The sequence below is a fragment of the Carya illinoinensis genome, chromosome 10 (assembly GCF_018687715.1).
Source record: "Carya illinoinensis cultivar Pawnee chromosome 10, C.illinoinensisPawnee_v1, whole genome shotgun sequence".
Lineage (NCBI taxonomy): Eukaryota > Viridiplantae > Streptophyta > Magnoliopsida > Fagales > Juglandaceae > Carya > Carya illinoinensis.
Genome location: NC_056761.1, coordinates 24,795,577 through 24,815,106, shown reverse-complemented (window position 1 = coordinate 24,815,106; position 19,530 = coordinate 24,795,577). Strand labels below are relative to the sequence as shown.

General features: G+C 36.3%; 1 protein-coding gene and 2 non-coding genes across 4 annotated transcripts; 2 read left to right on the top strand and 1 right to left on the bottom strand.

Annotated features, from left to right (window-relative positions):
* Nucleotides 1-683: 683 nt before the first annotated feature.
* On the top strand, nucleotides 684-790 carry LOC122280218. Its single transcript, XR_006229803.1, has one exon. It is a non-coding gene; the product is annotated as a small nucleolar RNA R71 (small nucleolar RNA).
* A 3,679-nt stretch (nucleotides 791-4,469) lies between these two features.
* Nucleotides 4,470-4,573, bottom strand: LOC122280237. Its single transcript, XR_006229822.1, has one exon. It is a non-coding gene; the product is annotated as a small nucleolar RNA R71 (small nucleolar RNA).
* A 5,290-nt stretch (nucleotides 4,574-9,863) lies between these two features.
* On the top strand, nucleotides 9,864-17,536 carry LOC122279979 (protein GrpE). 2 transcript variants are annotated; one of them, XM_043090906.1, is made up of 4 exons: nucleotides 9,864-10,274; nucleotides 15,084-15,602; nucleotides 16,676-16,825; nucleotides 17,061-17,204. In XM_043090906.1, exons 1-3 carry the CDS (start codon nucleotides 9,981-9,983, stop codon nucleotides 16,778-16,780), a joined length of 918 nt encoding a protein of 305 aa, XP_042946840.1. In that variant the 5' UTR covers nucleotides 9,864-9,980; the 3' UTR covers nucleotides 16,781-16,825; nucleotides 17,061-17,204. The 2 variants fall into 2 exon arrangements, with proteins under 2 accessions (XP_042946840.1, XP_042946839.1); XM_043090905.1 differs by lacking the exon at nucleotides 16,676-16,825 and having other exon boundaries at nucleotides 9,869-10,274; nucleotides 17,061-17,536.
* The last annotated feature ends 1,994 nt before the right edge of the window (nucleotides 17,537-19,530 follow it).

Sequence of the window (19,530 nt, the reverse complement as noted above, 5' to 3'; positions counted from 1 at the left end):
TTTGTTGGGCATTGATGGTAGTGGCTAGTTGCCCAATTTGCACTTCAATATTCTTTATAGCAGCTCCCATATTGCTACAATGAGTCTCAATGTTGTCCAACCATGAATCAGTCTTTTTAAACCTTGCATTGGTCTCTTGAACAAAGGAAACCATGGCATCCTCAAGTGACATCTTCTTCTCGCTTGGTTGGCTATCAAATCCTGGAGAATGTTAAGGTTGCAACACATTCTTTGTATTTCTATATGACAAATTCTCATGATTTCTAAGCCCTAGATGATAGTAATTTGGCATAGGATTACCACGATAGTTGTAGTTCCGATTGTTCATGTATTGAACTTGTTCTTGACTCGCTTCATTACTTAGAACTATCATACTTGTAGATGCAACATATTTGGTATTTTGTGGTATCCTTTGTGTTGTCAAGGCTGAAATCTGATGAGATAGAGTAGCTACTTGAGCTAAAAGGGCTGCTATCAGCTCCAAGTCATGAATTCCAGCAACCTTTTTAGCCAAAGTCCTCTCAGTTGGCCATTGATAGTTGTTTGAGGCAATTTCTTCCAAAAGGGCAGTAGCACCCTCAGCTGTCTTTGACATCAAAGTTCCACCAGAAGCAGCATTAACTATAGTTCGAGTTTGCCCATTTAACCCATTATAGAACATCTGAATTTGCAACTAATTTGGAAATCCATGTTGTGGGCAACGTCAAACCAAGTCTTTATACCTCTCTCACGCTTCATACAGTGACTCAAAATCATTTTGCTTGAACTGGCCAATCTCACTCTTGAGTTGGCCTGTTTTTGCAGGAGGAAAGAATTTAGCAAGAAACCTCTCAGCCATATCTTGCTCTAGCCTTGTCCCTCAAAGAAAAAGGAAACAATCTCAGTCTAATGGTGTCTTCAGTAACACCATTGATCTTCACAGTGTCGCAAATCTCTAAGAACATTGCCAAATGAATATTGGGATCATCCAGTGGCGATCCGCTGAATTGAGCCTACTGCACCATGCTAATCAAAGCTGGTTTGAGCTCAAAGTTGTTGGCATTAATTGTCTGGCGCATAATGCTCGAGTAATTTTCATTCACAACTGGTCGTACATAGTCCTTCAAGGTGAGTGGTAGTACCTCACGTTCTTCTTCAGCCATGACTAGTATCTTATTTCTTCTTCGTGATCTAAGAGTTCTTTCAATCTCTGGATCAAAATGAATAATATCACGAGATCTAGCATGACGCATCCAACGTCAAAAACACACCTGGAAAACAAAGATAAAATAAATTTCTAAATTAAAACCAAGATTACTTTGTATCGATATTGACAAAAAGAATAAGAATAAACCAATTCTCGGCAACGGCGTCAAAAACTTGATCGGTGCAAAACTGCAAGTGCACAGTATCGTAGTTTTATAATAAAGTGATAAGAAGAGTATCGTCCTCAGGGATTGGTACCTTACTTTTGTCAAATACCAAAATTATACTAATCTCGATTTTATCTAGAAGAATCACTAAGATTTTTGTAGTTGCAAATTAAATTAAGATCAACTCAAAGAGAAATATGGAAAGGAAATAAAACTGACGTTCAAAGATCAAATTAATGGGAAAGAAAACTTCTAGGAAATCGATTTCACTTAATTCTTCACTATACTTTTCTCATCCAGCTAATTTAATTTAATTCTTTTTGTTCATTAGCAAATCTCTAATTCATCCAACAGCGCCTTTCGATAATCAATTGAAAATTATTCTTGTTCATCAATTCCCACAAGAATATGCAAATTAATAAAGCAAGAAAGCAATAAGACCAATGATTTAATTACTATATAGGTTCATACAAGTCTTTCGATCTCTATACTTTCCTATGCTGAAATATTCAAAATCTACCCTATAATTTCCTCTTTCGATAGCAAATCACAAGATTAAAAATCATCTAATCAATGGCCAGTTAATTAGAAGTAATAAATTCAGAATAAATTAGATAAACAAAGAGAGAATTGTCTTAAATTAGCATAGACAATCAAGCATAGTTCGGAACTAGGTTACATCGTTTTTCTAGAATAAATAAAATTTAGCTCATGCTAGAAATGGAATTCAACATAAACGAATTCACCATAATTGTTCTGAGAATATTGGAAGAAAATAAACGCTAAAAAATACTCCTCGCAGCCGCAACTCGTCTTCAAAAACTCAAGGAATTGATTCAATGTTTTTCTCCCGTCTGTGCTCGTGTATGATTCCAAAACAAATGATTTGAATCCTTCTATCTGTGTTTTTCTGTCTCTAAAAATGTTCTCCAGTCCAAAGGTACAGCCATAGAGTGAAAAATCACTTTTATATGGTGTGACGGTGGAAGACCCTAAATATGTCAAAATACGATGTTCGCTCGAGCGGGGTGTCGAGCGCACATCGAGCGTTTGACTCTGCCTGATTTCGCTCGAGCGTCCTATCGAGCGCACATCGAGCATTCGACTCTGCTTGATTTCGCTCGAGCGACCAATGTCTCCGCTCGAGTGATATTTGTTTTCCAGCAACCCGCTCGAGCTCACTGTCGAGAGGCAATCGAGCGTTTGAATCTGTTTGAATTCACTCGAGCGGCCAGAAGCCTCCGCTCGAGCGATCTTGTAAAATCTACAATACGAAATTTTGCAAGTCATCAAATCGACAGTGAGCTCGAGCGGGTTGCTGGAAAACAAAGATCGCTCGAGCGGAGACATTGATCGCTCGAGCGAAATCAGGCAGAGTCGAACGCTCGATGTGCACTCGATAGGACGCTCGAGCGAAATTAGGCAGAGTCGAACACTCGATGTGCGCTCGACACCCCGCTCGAGCGAATATCGTATTTTAATAGATCTAGGGTCTTCCGCTGTCACACCATATAAAAGTGATTTTTCACTCTATGGCCGTACCTTTTGGACTGGAGAATATTTTTTGGGACAGAAAAACATAGCTAGAAGGGTTCAATTCATCTGTTTTGGAGAGGGAATTCCATATATTGCACATACGTTGGAATCATACACGGGCACAGATGGGAGAAAAGCATTGAATCAATTCCTTGAGTTTTTGAAGACGAGTTGCGACTGCGAGGAGTATTTTTCAGCATTTATTTTCTTCTAATATTCTTAGAACAATTATGGTGAATTCGTTTATGTTGAATTCCATTTCTAGCATGAGCTAAATTTTATTTATTTTAGGAAAACAATGTAACCTAGTTCCGAACTATACTTGATTGTCTATGCTAATTTAAGGCAATTCTCTCTTTGTTTTTTTGATTTATTCTGAGTTTATTACTTCTAATTAACTGGCCATTGATTAGATGATATTTAATCTTGTGATTTGCTATCGAAAGAGGGAATCATAGGGTAGATCTTGAATATTTCAGCATAGGAAAGTATAGAGATCGAAAGACTTGTATGAACCTATGTAGTAATTAAATCATTGGTCTTATTGCTTTCTTGCTTTATTAATTTGCATATTCTTGTGTGAATTGATGAAAAAGAATAATTTCTAATTGACTATCGAAAGAGGCTGTTAGATGAATTAGAGATTTGTTAATGAACAAAAAGAATTAAATTAAATTAGCTGGATGAGAAAAGCATAGTGAAGAATTAAGTGAAATCGATTTCCTAGAAGTTTTCTTTCCCATTAATTTGATCTTTGAACGTCAGTTTTATTTCCTTTGCGTATTTCTCTTTGAGTTGATCTTAGTTTAATTTGCAACTACAAAAATCTTAGTGATTCCTCTAGATAAAATCGAGATTAGTATAATTTTGGTATTTGGCAAAAGTAAGGTACCAATTCCTGAGGACGATTCTCTTCTTATCACTTTATTATAAAACTACAATATTGTGCACTTGCAGTTTTGCACCGATCAAGTTTTTGGTGCCGTTGCCGGGGATTGGTTTATTCTTATTCTTTTTGTCAATATCGATACAAAGTGATCTTGGTTTTAATTTAGAATTTTATTTTATCTTTGTTCTCCAGGTGTGTTTTTGACGTTGGATGCGCCGTGCTAGATCTCATGATATTATTCCTTTTGATCCAGAGATTGAAAGAACTCTTAGATCACGAAGAAGAATAAGATACTAGTCATGGCTGAAGAAGAACGTGAGGCACTATCACGCACCTTGAAGGACTATGTATGACCAGTTGTGAATGGAAATTACTCGAGCATAATGCGCCAGACAATTAATGCCAACAACTTTGAGCTCAAACCAGCTTTGATTAGCATGGTGCAGCAGGCTCAATTCAGCGGATCGCCACTGGATGATCCCAATATTCATTTGTCAATGTTTTTGGAGATTTGCGACACTGTGAAGATCAATGGTGTTACTGAAAACACCATTAGACTGAGATTGTTTCCTTTTTCTTTGAGGGACAAGGCTAGAAGTTGGCTACAATCTCTACAACCGGGAAGCATCATTAGTTGGCAGGATATGGCTGAGAGGTTTCTTGCTAAACTCTTTCCTCCTGTAAAACCAGCCCAACTCAGGAGTGAGATTGACCAGTTCAAGCAAAATGATTTTGAGTCACTCTATGAAGCGTGGGAGAGGTATAAAGACTTGGTCCGTTGCTCACAACATAGATTGCCAGATTGGTTGCAAGTTCAGATGTTCTATAATGGGTTAAATAGGCAAACTCAAACTATAGTTGATGCTGCTTCTGGTGGAACTTTGATGTCGAAGACAACTGAGGGTGCTACTGCCCTTTTGGAAGAAATTGCCTCAAACAACTATCAATGGCCAACTGAGAGGACTTTGGCTAAGAAGGTTGCTGGAATTCATGACTTGGAGTTTCTGGAAAACTGCAAGTGCAAAGAAATTGTTGGGCTTAGTGCAAAGAAACTGCAAGTGCATAGTACAACAGCTAAGGTACTTCAAAGTGGGTTCTTTTGGCCTTCTATTTTTCGTGATAGTTACACTTTGGTGAAAACTTGTGACTGGTGCCAACGTATGGGAAATATTTCAAGGCATCATGAGTTACCGCTGAAAGGTATCTTAGAAGGCATCATGAGCGGCCAGAAGCCTCCACTCGAGCAATCTTGTAAAATCTGCAATACGAAATTTTGCAAGTCATCAAATACCCCCCAAACTTACAACTTTGTTTGTCCTCAAATAAAAAGAAAAGCAAATGATAGTTTAGGCAATATCAACTCGACCCCAAAGAGAAGTATCATCACTCACCAAGCTTTTATGAATTTAGATTTCATCACTAGTATCTTACTCTTTTAAAATCAAAGACAGCAAGAAAATCAATCAAAAATTTTGCAATTTGTCAAGCAAGAGTTAGGCGTTTACTTCAACCTAAAGTTAAGACCTTGAGTGTGTGTGTGATATAGTCAATTTAACCTCAAACCACTTGCAAACTCAAATAAAAGTAGAACAACTAAAATCAGAAGAATTCTCTCAAAACTTAACCCCATAAGTCCAGTTTTCAGAAATCATCTCCACTAATGTAGTCAACACCAAAAATCAGAGATCAATAGGTCTTTAATAAGGTTGTAATGATAGACCTCAATAGGTCTTTAATAAGGTTGTAATGATAGACCACAGGGTGAGGGTTAAGAAAGAACTGGATATGGAAAATCAAAGCAAACTGGAAAAATACTAAGTGAAAAGAACACTAAAAGAGATACCCACATGATTCAAATCATAGCTCTTTCTTGGCAATATGCTCATACTTGTGGCATTATTGTTGCTGTAATCACTGAAACAATACCAACAATTCTTTTAACAAAATTTGAGGTGATACATACTCCGCTTAGTGACTTCTTTTTCTTTTGTTTTTTTTTTCTCTTTTTTTTTTTCCTTTTTTTTTTTTTACTATCTTTCTTCTTCTTTCTTTCTTCTTCTTCTTTGATCAAACAGAGAGAGCAAACATAATACAGTTTATCATGAAACAAATTTTCTCTTTTAAATGTAACTCTCCACCAAAGTATTTTCTCAAACTATCAAAGGTAGATTCATTGTTTTTCAGGCTTAGAGTGAGCATGGTTTATGTAGTTCAAAGAATAAATAAAGGCTTATGAAGGCTCAAGAGGGTTGACTATGGAAACACATCATGTAATGATGGCATGATATTTAGGACGGCTGGAAAAGTTTTTTGGTTATGCCAAAGAAATGCCTAGATCATTTCTCTAATATTTGGTCTCAACTAGGATTTCGCCTCAATGACCCATCAACGGATTCTAGAGCAAAGCAAAATCAAACTTCCCTCTTTCAATTAATTCAACTTCTTCTCTTCATAAGCAAAATGAAATAAGAGAAAAATGACTATGTGCTCAATTATGTTCAAGGTCAAAGATTTAAACCAAAGTACCCACAAAACTCCACTTGATATAAAAGAAAATTTTGAAAATTTTTATCAAAACCATCTTCAATCACAAATTTCAGAGTCATAGAGAATTAAATCTTACTCCAATGCATGCTTGGTAAGAGAATCAGACGACCCATCAACAACCCAAGACTTAGAAAACAAGAGGATCAAATGACTATAGGAGTTTACACCCCCAAATTTAAACTAAACAGTGTCCTCATTGTAATGCAAAAGTAAAAAGGATTGAAGAAATAAAATGAACTTCCCTGGTTTCATGATGAATCTTCCGTAGTTTAAAATTTTTCAGCTATTTATTCATGCTAAATAAACCTGCATCAAAAACTAAATTATTAACACTAAATAAATAAAGATAATAAAATAAATGAAAGAATGAAAGAAAGATCTATGGGTTGCCTCTCATAAGCGCTTGTTTTAAAGTCTACAGTCAGACTTTTCAATCTTCATCAATCGGGATTTCCAAGAGGAATAAGTGTACAGTTGCTCTCCACTTCATTGCTAAGTGATGTATCCTGCTGCAAGGCTCATTCTAGGTGATCGGCTGGCATATCTTCTTGAAATGCCTCTTCTACACATTGCTTAACGACATCAACCCGGAAGCAAGTACTTTGATCTTCTGGAAATTTCATGGCTTGGTAGATATTGAACATAACTTCTTCCTTATTAACTCTCAATGTTAATTCATCCTTTTAAACATCAATCAAAGCTCTTCCCATAGCCAAGAATGGTCGGCCAAGAATTAGTGTGATTTCTTCATCTTCTTCCTATCTAACACCACAAAATCAGCAGGGAAGATAAATTTATCCACCTTTACCAATACGTATTCTATGATTCCACGTGGATACTTGATGGACCGATCCGCTAGTTGCAAAGAAATTGTTGTATGCTTCATCTCATCAAATCCTAATTTCCTGCAAACAGAAAGTGGCATAAGATTAATGCTAGCACCAAGATCACATAAAACTCTATCAAAAAATAAATTTCCAATAGTGCAAATTAATAAAGCAAGAAAGCAATAAGACCAATGATTTAATTACTACATAGGTTCATACAAGTCTTTCGATCTCTATACTCACCTATGCTGAAATATTCAAGATCTACCCTATGATTCCCTCTTTCGATAGCAAATCACAAGATTAAATATCATTTAATCAATGACTAGTTAATTAAAGGTAATCAACTCAGAATAAATCAGATAAACAAAGAGAGAATTGCTTTAAATTAGTATAGACAATCAAGCATAGTTCGGAACTAGGTTACATTGTTTTCCTAAAATAAATAAAATTTAGCTCATGCTAGAAATGGAATTCAACATAAACGAATTCACATTAATTGTTCCGAGAATATTGGAAGAAAATAAACGCTGAAAAATACTCCTTGCAGCCGCAACTCGTCTTCAAAAACTCAAGGAAATGATTCAATGCTTTTCTCCCATCTGTGCTCGTGTATGATTCCAACGTACGTGCAATATATGGAATTTCCTCTCCAAAACAGATGAATTGAATCCTTCTAACTGTGTTTTTCTGTCCCAAAAATTGTTCTCTAGTCAAAAGGCACGACCATAGAGTGAAAAATCACTTTTATATGGTGTGACAGCGGAAGACCCTAGATCTGTCAAAATACGATGTTCGCTCGAGCAGGGTGTCGAGCGCACATCGAGTGTTCGACTTTGCCTGATTTCACTCGAGCGTCCTATCGAGTGCACATCGAGCGTTCGACTCTGCCTGATTTCGCTCGAGCGGCCAATGTCTCCGCTCAAGCAATCTTTGTTTTCCAGCAACCCGCTCGAGCTCACTGTCGAGCGGCAGTCGAGCGTTTGAATCTGCCTGAATTCGCTTGAGCGGCCAGAAGCCTCCACTCGAGCGATCTTGTAAAATCTGCAATACGAAATTTTGCAAGTCATCACTCGCCGTTCGCTATGCTCAAGTCTTCATTTTCTTGCCGAAGTCTACCCACTTCCATCATTAGCTTCTTTATCATGTCCTCCATATCGATGACCCTTGCTTCTATGCTTCTTGAAGATTCTTCCTACCCGCAAGTGGTTTGTGAATGCATTGTTGCTGGCATACAAATGACACGTTATTCTAGATTGTCCCACAGACGACGCCACTGTTGAGGATGTGTTTTGTATCCTAGGCAACTTTTTCAGGAGAGTCTTGTTGACCCGCAAGATGCTTCAAGAATGGGGGCTCAGGATGGTAGGAACACCTCCGATGCCTAAGTTACTGGAAAATCGGAGTATTGTTTAGAGGGAGAATTGCTTCAATGAAAACAAAGGAGAAGGAAGTCCCCTTACCTCTACCTAGAGTTGGGTTTATATACATTGACTAAAGTGGTCATTGCTCGTCGTATTAGATGCCACATTGGTGGCAAGGTAGTCGACTACTAGCTGCTTCAGGCATTGCATTGCCATTTTGATTGTGGGTGTGTCTCTTCACACGCCCATTCCTTATAGCAAGGGGAGAAGGTGTGCCCACTCTTAGGATCTCTAAAAGAGATGTACTGCTTGCTGAGGAGGTTGCTAGTGGCCACCTATAGGCATTTAGTGTGGCGTGGCCTCTTGTCGGCCATGCTGGCCACAACACATCCAGGTGATACATGTCCCTTTCCCTTCATCCTCCTAGCATGTGCGTCATGGGCTAGGCTTGGGTTCTCATTTTCCAGGCTGGTCGAGGTGAGCCGTCCATGGTCAAATGAGCCCTTGAGGAAGAGAGTTGAGTCGGCCTAATAGGGTTAGTAAATATCCCTCTAAGTAATGAAATAGTTTGAGTTAATCTTTTAATTAAATTTTAGAAAAGTATAGAAAAAGAGTTGAATAAAAATATTATGAAATTAAACTATCGTTAGAATATAAAATTTTAATATAATTTTTGTGTTGAGATTTGAAAAAGTTGAATTATTTTTTGTGTTTTATATGAAAGTTTGGAAAAATTTTAATGATTACATGAAAAAGTATGAAAGAGAAATTGAAAAGTATTTGTGTTTAAATAATATTTAAATATTAAGAAAAGATAAGATGAGACCAACTGCATAAACAAAGCCTAAGAACCTTTTCAAAACTTGTTAAAGCATAACTACTAATATGAAAAATCGTCAAAAGATAATCTCGATGACCTAAATAATAATTTACTGTTTAAATTTTAAGAAGAATATTTTAGAAATATTATTTTTACTAAGATGATGATAATAATAATAGAAACAAAAATTTTATTCATCATTTTCACACACTACAAATTATACACAATTTCTTGATTTTTAATTTTTTTTCTTATCAAATACATGATGTATAGATGATAAGTTAAAAAATTTAATTAATTTAAGAAAAATAAAATTATAAAAAATAAAATATAAAAATAAATATAGTGTGTAGTGTATAGAATTAATGAATAATAAAACTCTAAAAAAATAATATTTTCAGTTATAAAGTCTGTGCATTTATTTAAAAAATAATAAATAAATATAAAATTTAGATTAAAAAAATAATTTTTCAATAATAAATTTTGCTCATTTTAAAAACAAATACAGTTTACAGATTCATTGTAGTCGTACGATGTAATAGTTTCGTGGTTTACAAAGCCGAGCAAAATAATCACTCCGTGTCCCTTGCAATTTTGCACCTCCCTTATCTCTCTACCTCCCTTCCTCTCTTTTGAGCTTCACCTATGGCCACCATCCTGAACACTCCGACAATTCGTGCACTTCTACCGACACGCCCAAGCACCACCATATACAAGACCCCAAAAGCCTTCTGCGCGTCCTTCAGACATAATGCAGTCAAACACTCTCGTTTAAGCTCTCTCCCGTTTTCCCACCTACCCTTCCCCCCCCGGTTCGTGAAGTTCGTGCCTTTTGCTTCCTCTGGAGAAACTGAGACCACTGAGAACCAAGGGAAGGTTCAAGAACCTCAGCAAGCTGAGGAGTCCCAAGAGGAAGTTCAAGAACCTCAGCAAGTCGAGGTAAGAGAGTGGTTCTAATATTTTGTGAGAGAATCTGATTGGTTTTATTTGTGGCTCCGTTTGAAGTTGAGAAATTTTTTGTGGATTAGAAAAACGAAAGTAAAATTTTGACTCCTTAGACGGTTTGCTCGCTTGATTGCGTAATTGTATTTGGATATTATTGTATTGTACGTTTGGTTGGCCGCAATGGGTGAATTCTGAATGAGCAAATCGGACTTTACTATCAAAGGATGGTGATGGAATTTAAGCTATGAAAATTTAATAATTTCTAGGATTTCTCAACATCCCATCAATCTTTCAACTTTCATACAAGATTCCCAAGTTCCCTATGTAACTTGAGTGTAAATTGATTTCATTGCTTGGATATGGCATTGAATTTGAACGTGACTTAAGGGATTGACTAAGACTTAAAATTTTTCTTAATTAAATTAGACAAACTCTTGATAGCATTTTTGGTACAAGTATATAAGAGAAGGAAAATCAGTAGTATTGCAATCCTATTTAAATACGCAGCCTTTACAAGGGCCTTTGGTGTGCTCAAGTGAGAAGACACGTAGAGAGAGATGCGGATCCTTTCTATATATGAGAACACAATAAATTATTAGTTTGGAGCCACCCTTAATTATCAAAACTATTGTGTAACAGCATTGGTCTTTTTTCTCCAAATAAAAATTTCATATTCCTTTCATTTCATCTGATTGAAAATAAGCTTAAGAACTGCTTTGTTCCCATTTTTTTGTTTTAGGAGAATAGTCCAGTTGAAAATTAGAGATAAGGTTGGAGGTACTTTAAACAAAAATTTCTTTCAAATACTGGATTATTGAAATATTATACAAGGAGGTATGACAAGTTTTTCCTTCACCAGTAGAGGTCAAGTTTACGTTACATTTTCCTCTATATGACTTAATTTCATTGAAGGTTAGTTTGTGACTTGGTTTGGTTGGTGTCTACATTCGTTCAGATCTTGGAAAGTTGCTGGCTCATAACCTCGGAATTTTTATAATAATTTATTTGCAGGTTTCTTTGAAACAGAAACTAATATAGGTTGCATGGTTCTCTGCAGTAGGTTTTAGAGTTATGTTTGAAGGGCTTTTTGAAGGCTAATCATTAGGGACCATGCGTAGAGCTTTAGTAGTTTGACTGGTTAAGAGGAGAAGAGTTTGTTTTGAGATTGGAGAAAAGTGAAAAGAGGTCTGAAATTGAATGTGTCTAGAGCTCTGAACAACATGTTAACAGTACCCTAGAAAGATAAGAGAAGTAAAATCACTCTAGGCACTTAAGCCTTTCATAAATCAAGCACTAAGTTTTTATGGACTTTAGGTTCTTACCTTTTCCATAGGAATACGACTTGACTTATAAACTAAACTAGCTTCTAATTGGAATTAACCAAGCCCGCATAGAAAAACCCAACATATATATGGATTGGAGAAAAGTGTGAGGGAATGTTGACTAAAGTGGTTGATTACATGCAATGAAGGTTGATTCAAGTGAAAGCAAGAAAGATTCATTTGATTCATGTTAAAGGAGGAAAAATGTCAGGATGGTTTGTCTGGTTGTGTCCAAGATTTACCATGTGAGTAACTTACTAATAAGACAAAAAAGGTTAAGAGTGGCCAATATGATACAGATATAATAATTAGAGAATGATGTGATTAACTCAAGCTGTGATATAATATGGTCTTAAAATGGTAGAATTAAAGTATCTGTTGGCTAGTTTGAAGTGGATATATTTGTCCAAATATGTTATGATTTCATTGATTATAAGAACTTTTCAAACTTGCCTACGTATTTCATGTCCCTTTTCCCACTCCCTTCTAGTGTGGCTAACCACTAATAGCATTGAGAAACTGGAGCAGGACTACAATACCATCCCAATTCCACATTGGGAATATGAATAAGATGCATAGAGTAAGCTAAAAAGGAAGTTATGGGTGATAATTCCCACCTTGGCTACTTACTAGGTGAAACTAGACTTTATAAGTGATTCTAGGGAAGCTTCAAATTGACTAGTCTTATAATACCCCTGATTGAGTATAGGAAGATGGTGAATGTAATCACACATTGCTTGGGAATGAGAATTTCTTAACCTTTATAATGATCTTAGGAAACTCCAATTTATAATATTGACTGGTCCTTTTGGAGTATGGGTTCAAATGTGGCTTGAGCTTACTTGGGTTGTTACAAATGGTATAAGAACCAATCTTAAACTAGAAGTGTGAGACTTGAGTTGTCCCAGCAACAATGGATGGCCCAACGAGGACGTCGGGAATTTAAGAGCGGATTGTAATACCTTGAATTACCCTCGATTGAGTCTAGGAAAGTGGTGAATGGGATCCCAAATTGCTTGGGAGGGAAGAATTCTTGCCCTTTATAATGATTTCAAGAAACTCCTAATTGTGACATTGACCAGTCCTTTTGGAGTCTAGATCTGGCTTGGGCTTTCATTGGGTCTTTACTGTTCTTTCTTTGGGTTATAATGCAGATGATGCTAGTTCTTTCCTTTGTTGTCATATAGTGTATTTGAGCTGCCTTGTGAGGCTACTAGCCATTTGAAACTGGAGCACTGCATGACATGGCCCTAATAGGGACAGTAATTTAAGAGATGGAGCTTGTAACACTCTAGTCTCTCATTAGGAATATAAATAACCCACATAGTGTGGGCAAGCAATGAAAGTAATCATGGGTGCTAAGTCCCGAATTAACTACATATTGGGTGAAGCTACGCTTTAAAAATAATGCTAGGGAAGCTTCCAATAGACTCACTATTTTTAGGGTTATAGTGAAAATGTGGCTAAGCTTTCCCTGGGTTGTTACAACTTCCTTTGTGGGGTTTAGGGGAAAAGGTAAAACATCACTTGGTGAGTTGGGCTGTTAGATGGACCAAGATATGTTCTCTGATTTCTGAGGGTGGATATGGAGTTTAGAATATGCTCAGATTTGCTTTGCATTATTGGGGAAGTGGCTTTGGCTTTAAAAGAATGAGAGAGAGGCCTTGTGGAGAGCAGTAGTGGAACTTAATTATGGATGCTTGTGGGGAGGGGTGGTGTTCAAACGAGGTCTACGGACCACATAGGGTGGGATTATGGAAGAATATAAGGAAAGATTTGCTGAAGTTTTCTATCAATATCATATTTGAGGTGGGAGATCCAGGATTGGATTATGTCATGACTGTGGTGAGCTGATAAGACGCTCAAGGAAGTTGTCTTGGATGTCTATGGTGTTGCTGGTACCAATGATATTTCAGTAGCGGACAATTTGGATATTTATGGCGATTCTCTTCATTGTAATATTAGCTTCATCAGAGTGGCTGAAGATTGTGAGGTGGATGCCTTTAGTGAGTTTTTTACTCTGTTGGATTCTACTATAACAAGAAGAGGAGAAGAGAAGGTGAAGACAAGGTTCTCTGGGCTCCATCTGAAAGAGGAATGTTCAGTTTCATTCTTCTATAGTACCCTTATTCCTCAAGATAATGATCCAATTCATTGGAATAATATTTGGCAGATAAAGGTTATCTCAAGAGCTGTGTTCTTTGCTTTGACGTCCTCTTTAGGGAAGATTCTTACCATGAATTTAAGGAAGAGACATTATGTTGATTGATTGATGTTGTATGTATAATAGGAGTGGGTATCCCATTGATCATTTTCTACTTCATTGTGGGACTGAAAGTGCAACGTTGAGTGGCTTCATCAATCAGGTTGGATTGGCGTAGGACATGTCCAGAAGAGTTGTGGATCTATTTTATCCTCAGATTGGATTCGGCTGCAGCCACAAATAGCAGCAGTGTAAACAATTGTTCCCACTTGCCTCATTTGATGCATTTGGAAGAAAGGAACAAATTAAATCTTTGAGGACTGCAAAACTACTTTGGCAGAGCTCAAATGTTTTTTTTATCAATACCCTTTTTCTCTTTGACTGCTTCTATATAGACTTTAATGGGTTACATTCACATGATTTTCCTTTATTTTTGCCTTCTTCTAAATGGGTGTCTCTCTTATATAGTTCCTGTGTACTTGAGTTGCACCTTTGCTTTTCAATAAAGAATTATTCCATATTAAAGATAGTTAAATGAAGAAAAACTATGCATACAGCCCATGCCCGTTAATTGATGTAGATTCATTTAGCTGACATATTTTGTTGGAAGTTTAGTTCAGTTGATTTCCTTGTGCATCCTTACATGTATGAGGGGTTGTTCAAGTAAAGGTGTGTCATCGTACGTTGGTAATTCTCCATTGCATTGATTCCTTTTGCAATGATACTTGCAGCTTTGATGCTGATTACATCCATTGTTTACTCCTTTGTTCAGGCTCTTCAAGGTTTTCTACATTTCAGGCAAAAACTTGGATTAATTGCTGTATTTTCTTTAATGCTGCTGTTATTTTTTTCTTATTCAAGCTACTTATCAAAAAGAAATTTTACTTAAAAACTTACTGGGGTACACTTCCTCAATACTATTAGCATGATTTTCTGGAGGCATGACTGATATATTGGTTTTTCCTGCTGCTTCACTCTATTATAGCAAGAATTTAACAATATTTATTGAATCTAAACACAAAAGTTATTAGCCTGCGCTTTGACCAATACAAATGTACAAAATGATTTATATGGTTTTCCACAAGTAGTATGATTCATTTGGTAACGGAGGGTTGATATAGCTTTGCGAGGATGATACTTGGATTCATTGGTTTCTCAGTATGTTGTACTTGATTAGTGTTTTGGTATGAGCACAAATATCTGTGATCCAAAATGTCTGAACAGTTTGTGATTAATTCTTATATCCTTATTGGTCTGGCTAATAGATCTTGTCTACAGGACATTCTGGATGGTGCTGTTGGCATTGAAGATGGTACTAGTGATGATGACGCTCCTGGTGCTGAGGAAGTACCTACTTCAGCCATTCTATTATCACTCCAATCATATAAAGAAGCTTTATCAAGCAATGATGAATCCAGAGTTGCTGAAATAGAATCTTTCTTAAAATCCATCGAGGAAGAGAAAATTGATCTTGAAAGGAAATTAGCTTCTTTGTCTGACGAACTGTCAGCAGAGAAGAGTCGAGTCCTTAGGATTAGTGCAGACTTTGACAATTTTAGGAAAAGGACAGAGAGGGAGAGGCTTTCAACGTTAACAAATGCTCAGGGGGAAGTTGTGGAAAGCTTGTTGCCAGTATTGGATAATTTTGAGAGAGCTAAAGCCCAGATTAAGGTAGAGACTGAGGGGGAAGAGAAGATCACCAATAGCTATCAAAGCATATACAAGCAGTTCGTAGAGATACTTAGCTCACTTGGTGTAGTTCCAGTGGAGACAGTTGGAAAGCCCTTTGATCCATTGGTGAGTTTTTTAGCTCTATCACTGCTAGTATAAAAGTGAGACTTATATTAGCCCAAGTACGTCCTTCCTATTATCATTTAGATTTACAGACAAAACTGATTTACGTGGTTTGCATTAAAGTCAAATTGGTTTTAGAAACAATCAAATTTATCCCCGTATCAGATTATGTTAGCAAATTGTTAAAAACGTTATATCAGCCCCATGACATTTTCACAGGTCTTTATTTATTTATTTTTTTGAGTCAAACACAGTTTCACAGCTTCACTTGGCAGGTCATAAAACATTAAGAACTCAGAATAAACATTAAATTTAGAATAAACCAATCAAAATAAAAAACTGACCCAAAACATGAAAAGAAAAAAGAAACATAAAACTATTATGATAAAAAAACCTGAAGTTTAACAAAAATAAATTTATTTAAAATTAAAAAAAAAAACCAAAAAATTATTTTAAATTTAAACAAAAAGAAGACTAAAAAAACTAGAGCCAAGGAGTTGTCAAATGGCCACCTGTGACAGAACCAATGAGGTGGCTTTAGGGGCCATGTTACTTATATATATATATATAATTTAAAGGAGTTTATTATTTTTGTTATGTTAATTCACTATGTTTAGTTTAAGGGACTTAGATTTTAATGTTTTTTTTTTTCATTTTTTTATTAAGTTTTCGATATTTTATTGACAAGCGGCTCGTTTGATTGTTCTAAAAAATCACAAGTAAAAATCTCAAACCAACGGGAAGAAGTTGACTTTAAGACAAGCCTGATGGACTAATTTTGTACTTAACCCCATCACTTCTGCTGTTCTTTTCTTGGTTTAGCTAATAAAGGGATTATCAACAGTAAAAATACGTGTTGCGGAGAAGATACATTGTTGGATAAACAATAGCGAAGATGCTTAATCTGATAATGTAGGTTAGATATTTTTACTGAAGTAGAGGCAATCTTCCTGTACAATGTTCAAAAAGTTTAAGATATTTCCTGATGATCACTGAATGCATACATGAAATCAGAATCCTTTTTACAAACTAGCATAGGATACTGGTTGTCCCATCTGATTGCTAGCTTGATGCAGGTAAGCTTCCGAGTTGGCTCGAAATCCAATCATGTACTTGATGAACTTTTTCGAATAATTGATCAAGTCTGTTCAGGTTTCAAGAAGACCTGGATACGCTTTTGACTGAAACCTGGTCTTGATTGATTCGAGCCAACTTGGAGAGTTTATGTAAGTGATTTATATCAAATATGCCCAACACACATGCAACTTTGTGTTAGTCTCTATTGCGCATTCAATTCCTTTTATAGCAGTACATTCCTTGGTAGGTTGTAAAACACTTACCATCTTTAGATGTTGAATTTTGAAGGACGTTTTTGTCAAAATACCCTTCATTCTATTAGAATATAAATATTTGGACAGTTTTCATCATATTCTTTTTGTTTCTGTTTTTTATGTTTTTAAGCTGCACGAAGCAATTATGCGGGAGGATTCTGATGAGTATGAAGAAGGCATCATTATCGATGAGTTTCGCCGGGGCTTCAGGCTGGATGATAGACTCTTGCGACCATCAATGGTAAAGGTATCAGCTGGTCCAGGGACTGCAAAGTCTGAACAAGAGTCGTCGGAAGGGCATGATACATTGGAAAGCACCGAGGAGGGCACTACTACAGAATCGGATTCTACTTGAAATTGCCAAACTCACATCCTCGACTCAGTTTTGTAAAAGCTGGAGTTTTTATATTTGCTTTGGTTTCCTTTATATCTGCTTTGGTTTCATTTGTAAGACCAATTTTGTAAAAGCTGGAGGTTGCTGGGGGGAACGTACACGGTGAGTGCACTTTTTATTGGTTAGAGTTCTGATGGATATGGGATTTGAATTGAAGTTAAAGAAACATTAATTCTACAAAAAGAATTTATAAAAACAAAAATTTTAAGGAATTGGCGTGGTTTAAGGTAAACGTCAACATCGTATGTAAAATGATTTTTTATAATTCTCTGTGGACCAAACATGTCTTTAACAAGTTCCCTTTATTAAAACATTGAGGCTACTACTAATGAGTAATGTTATCTTTCACTAAACATTGGAAGCTATACAAGTTGATAAGAGGTATACATGGTGTAAGCCTGAATGTCGTTGAGCATTATGAAAAGCAATTCCGTTGAAGGTTTTCTTTTGCAACTAAGACATTAGTCAATCTTAACCCCATTATCAGCACATATATTGCTAGTAACAGAGAAAATTAGGTGCATTGTGCTATCAACAATTGATGAAATTTTAGTTGAGCGCATTAAATTTAGCCCCTACAGTTCAAGTTGAATTTTGTTGCCAAACTTTAGAGGTCTTCTAGCACTATTCGCTGAAATAGACCTGCAAGTGTCATTATTCCATAGGCATATGATTCGAAGGAATGGAAGAAAGAAGTTTCATTTGGAGAGATCTCGAGAAAGAACTAGAATTTTTGCAAGGCCTTTGTCAGCCATAAAAAGGCCTTACGGACTAAAGCTGGTCACCGGGTCCCAGTCTGAGTAGCCAGGTATACCCATACTGGCGGGTGTGAAACTGTGGCCGGGTACCAATTCTTCTAGCTCAATGAGTCTTAGAGGAACAGTGATGTGAACCCACAAAATTAGAATTTTTTGAACTTACAATCAACTTGAAAACTCACATAAGAAAGTTAAAATCAAATCAATTGGATGAAAGAATCTAAACCCATTGAAGACTCGTTTCAAGAACCTAAATTATATTAAAATCTAGATCCGTTAAAAAATCTGTCTCAAGAATCCAGATTATAAAGGAGAAACGTCATAAATGTTGTGATTTACCTTTGATAAGTTTAAAAGTTCAATTAAGAATAAGAGGAGATAAACTCAACTCACAATGAATAAAATTCGTCAATTTTCATAAACTTTCATATTTTGTCTTAAAATGAGGCTACAGAGTGTGTTTAAAGCAAAACCTCACAAAACTCTAGGTAAAATAAATCCCTCTGTTCCAAAAATATCTTAAGTGAACAGTGTTGTGCTACAGTACCATTAATAGTGCCACGCTACAGTACCCTTCCCCTAAACAAGATAAAACTCTAAACTAAGAATTTAAGAATCTTTTCCAAAATATCTCTAGGCGAAATACAATGCATTCCCTTAAAAAACCCTAACCGAAAATTAAAACAATCCCTAAACTATCCTTAAAAACTTCTCTTGAAACCCTAGCTCATAAAATATATGTGTGGGCTAAACATCTCTCAAGCCCAATTATTTTAGACTAATTTCTATAACTAATAAAATAATTCATTTTAATGAGATAAACAAGTTCAAGGCCTTCAATCAAATAAACATAATAATACATCCTAATTTATGTTGCACTCTTCCATAGTTTGTATCACGTGAATAAAAATTGGATCTCCTCTTCTCAAGTCCATCTTGAATGTTGGGCTCTTACTAAACACGTCCAAGTGGATTGTACCAATTCTTACATTACTTCCTTGCTCTTCTTAGCCCTCGAACTTGTGATTGCCTCATCTGGAATTTGCAAAAGATCTCGAAGGCTCGGTCTACCTTGGAACCCATCATTCAACAAATGGGGCAAATAGGTGAAACCCTTGGCCACAAGGCATGCCTTGTGGCGTTCAACTTTTCCATCTATTCAAGTCTTGATTTTATATATCTACTAACATCCAATTGCTACTTTGCCTGGAGGAAGGTCCGCCAAGTCCCAAGTGTGGGTTTTAGTAAGGGCATCTAATTCATCAAACATAGTTTTCTGCCAAAGTGGGTTAGTATGAGTCTCATTATAATTGTGAGGTTCATAAAGGATAGCTAGAATAGAAAAGTACTAATAATCCTGAACATGAGAAGGAAGAACACTTACCTGACTAGATTGACAAGGGGGAGGAAGCTAAGAGGACTCTGGGACAGTGTTGGCGCAGGAGGAC

Coding starts and splice junctions, on each gene's coding strand:
- LOC122279979 (XM_043090905.1), top strand. CDS start 9,981: ATGGCCACCATCCTGAACACTCCGACAATTCGTGCACTTCTACCGACA. Junction 10,275..15,083: donor AAGAACCTCAGCAAGTCGAG/GTAAGAGAGTGG, acceptor TCTTGTCTACAG/GACATTCTGGATGGTGCTGT. Junction 15,603..17,060: donor GAAAGCCCTTTGATCCATTG/GTGAGTTTTTTA, acceptor TATGTTTTTAAG/CTGCACGAAGCAATTATGCG.